Genomic DNA, 3,290 nt, shown 5'->3' on the forward strand with positions numbered 1-3,290 from the left:
ATTACAATACCGAATGTCACTGTCAGATTATAAACCTGAATGTCACCGTCAGAGTACAATACCGAATGTCACCGTCAGATTGCAATACCGAATATCACTGTCAGATTATAAACCTGAATGTCACCGTCAGATTACAATACCGAATGTCACTGTCAGAGTACAATACCGAATGTCACTGTCAGATTATAAACCTGAATGTCACCATCAGATTACAATACCGAATGTTACCATCAGAGTACAATACCGAATGTCACTGTCAGATTACAATACTGAATGTCACCGTCAGGTTATAAACCTGAATGTCACCGTCAGATTAGAAACCTGAATGTTACCGTCAGATTACAATACTGAATGTCACTGTCAGATTACAATACCGAATGTCACCATCAGATTATAAACCCGAATGTCACTGTCAGATCACAATACCGAATGTCACCGTCAGATTATAATACTGAATGTCACCATCAGATTACTGAAGGTTGTGGTACCTTCTCTATGTTTGGATGTGTTTACACACACCCATCCTCACCACTGTGTCACAGCTGCCTGCAGTGCTCCCTGCAACCAGCGAGGTGGTCTGCAGCCTGGGAGCCACCGTCCACGTCACGCAGCCCAGGCGCGCAGGTGGCCGTGCCACCAGGCCTGTGTGAGCGCAGCCTGCACTGTGCATGAAAGGATCCTGAGGAGGCATTTCCAGAACAGAGCCCCATCATGGGGCAGCACACGCATGTATATGGCCTTTTCCAGATTCCCGACACAAGAGCTCCCCCAACCCTTAGAATTTCCTGAGCGATGAGAGCACCTTGTTATTCCTACCAAGTCCCTGACCATGCCTGAGGTGGCACAAATGAAGGGACTTCAGCCCCGAGTAGCTTCAGGAAGGGCGCTGGTCTCCAGAGACACCGACCGCATGCCTGGAGGGTCGCCTCTGCAGCCTCTGAAGCCCCTCTGAGCCCCCTCACTTGGCTGATGATTTCATCAGTCATGCCTCTGCAGTTACATCTCTGTTAAAATCCTAAAACAATGAGGTTTGAGGTGCTTCCTGGCTGGGAAACGCTGTAGCATGGGGAGGGCGGCACCGGCGAGGCCCGGAATCTCAGTCAGGCCCACACCTTACCCCGAGCACTGCTTCCACTGGCAGTTCCTGAATCGTACCCTTGACAATACAACTGTAATTATACATAAAGCACTTCCTGAGTTCTGCGAGGTATCCTAGCAAATCACCATGAAGCAGAGAGGAGGTCATGGGAACCCCCATCTGTGGTCAGCTGGGCAGATGTACAGACAGCTGGGGGACCCCATTTGCAGCCGATGTCTAAAGCGGAGGGCAGCCTGAGGGACTGAGCCCCGGCCTGTGGGGTTTGACTCTGACTCACAGTAGTTGACATCAGAATCGAGTTAAATTGTCAGGGTCGGAGAATGAGTTGTCAGAAAACAGCATGACATTAGCACAAGGAGGCCTTACCCGGGGTGCCCCCAGGGTGCAGAGGAGCTTCAGCTACAGATGGAAGGCTGGAGGCGCCAAGTGCCGGCCACCAACACTGACCGTCGCACGTCAGGCAGGGGTGCCACTCTGTCCGGATTGGAGCCAAGTTCACCCTGATAATCAGAGGGTCAGGGCCCGGTCAGCAGGATGTGCTCACTGACTCTGTGAGGCCAGCGGGCCCTGTGCTCCTTCGCCGGCTGCTGTCTGTGCCTGCTGTCGTTAGCTGAGCAAGCGGCTGCTATTTCTGTTCTTTAAATTAGCTGTTCCTCCCAGCTGTATGCTGTACTCTCATCGTATGGCTTTAAACTTAATTCTTACTGTAATAACCTTTTATTCTGCTTCCAAATGACTCCATTATAAAAGGGCATTTTTAAAAACCAAAGACTGTGGCTCCCTTGTGGAGGGTGTCTGGAGTGTGGCATGCTCCGAGAGCAGCCAGCCACGCAGGGGACAGAGAGAACAGGCATGCCTTTAATTAACAGTCATTCAGTGACGATTCTTCTTGGAGTGGAGGGAAGAAAGATCTTTTGGCGCTTACGGCCTGCTATGCTCACCTCAGCTGCTGCCTTCCGCTGACAGATCCGCAACAGCATGATCATTTAATACACATTCACAAATAGATCAGGCCAGGATAACTCATCACTTAAATGCTATTTTTTCTTTCTGCAGAATGTGACAAAGGTGCAGAATTATACCTGCCCGGAGTTACAAGTTCATTTTTTTAAAAACACAGGGACAGCTGAGAAACATGCAGTCTCTCTTCGGTGACATCGGGCAAACGCCAGGACAAGACGCTGCCACTGCTAGTGGCTCTCAGGCTTTGGGGTGTCTTACCAGGGGGATCCGGGCACTGGGGTGGAGGCCACCGGCCTGTTGCCTCTGGCTGCGCTGTCCTCTCCTCCCCCCAGCATCGGTGGAGGCTCCTTTCAACAGAAAGAGAGAGGAGAGCAGCTTTTAATTTTAAACCCTCATCTTCAATTACAAGCAAGAAAGGGTCACTGTCTATTCTTCCAAATAGACAGATCTCCTGTAGGCAGGCCTGCTTACAGTCGCCAGGAGACAATGACCTCAGCACGGCAGCAGCTGGGCTGGGAGGTTATGCTGGGAACACAGAATCAAGGCGCAGCAGACGGGGTGGAGTCACTGGGACAGAGGCACCCCTCATTGTCCCAAGCTGTCTAAGCTGCCTGCTTTCCCAGAAGCAGGGATGGTCAGAGGCAGCCAAGAGAGGGCATCTGAGGCCTGACATCTTTGGGACAGAAAATCTCACTGGCTTCATCCCCAGAAATGAGCTGACCCAGTGGTGGGAGTCACTGAAACCGACAGCATTTAGTGGCAGAGGGCCTCAGAGCGGGGTGGGCACGTCCTGGTCCCGTGAAGGGGGGGGCCTCAGAGTGGGGTGGGCATGTCCTGGTCCCATTAAGGCGGGGGGAAGCAGCAAATGCATATTCCTAAATAAGGACTCCGTCCCATAGAGTCTGATTCCTCCCCAGACTCCCTCCTTGCCCCAGCACCCAGGTGGGGCAGGGCTCATGGGGGCTGTTTTGCACCCTGGGGATGTCTCTGATTCTGACGCTCAGTGGGTCCATGTTTCCATTAAGAAATAAGAATGCTTGAAAATTCATCACCTAGAATAAAATGAAGATTTATGCCCTAAAATTAAGAGAGAACAATGAACTATGCTTGGGACACTTGATCAGTGTTCATTAGGTATAGAATTTGGAGAAAAATAAAAATTGCTTGAGCTTTCAAAAAACGGCCCATCAGAACTCAGATAAGCAGAGGCCCGCGATTCAGGCCCATC

General features: G+C 51.1%; 1 protein-coding gene across 1 annotated transcript in view; it reads right to left on the reverse strand.

The window, feature by feature from the left end:
* TCERG1L (transcription elongation regulator 1 like) overlaps positions 1-3,290 on the reverse strand; it is a 206,868-nt gene that overhangs the window by 65,902 nt on the left and 137,676 nt on the right. The window contains exon 6 of the mRNA XM_032282028.1: positions 2,321-2,409. Coding sequence (XP_032137919.1) covers positions 2,321-2,409 — 89 coding nt within the window. The remainder of the gene's footprint in view (positions 1-2,320; positions 2,410-3,290) is intronic.

The sequence above is a fragment of the Sapajus apella genome, unplaced genomic scaffold, assembly GCF_009761245.1.
Source record: "Sapajus apella isolate SASKATOON/1434 unplaced genomic scaffold, GSC_monkey_1.0 scaffold13, whole genome shotgun sequence".
In the NCBI taxonomy this organism is placed as follows: Eukaryota; Metazoa; Chordata; class Mammalia; order Primates; family Cebidae; genus Sapajus; species Sapajus apella.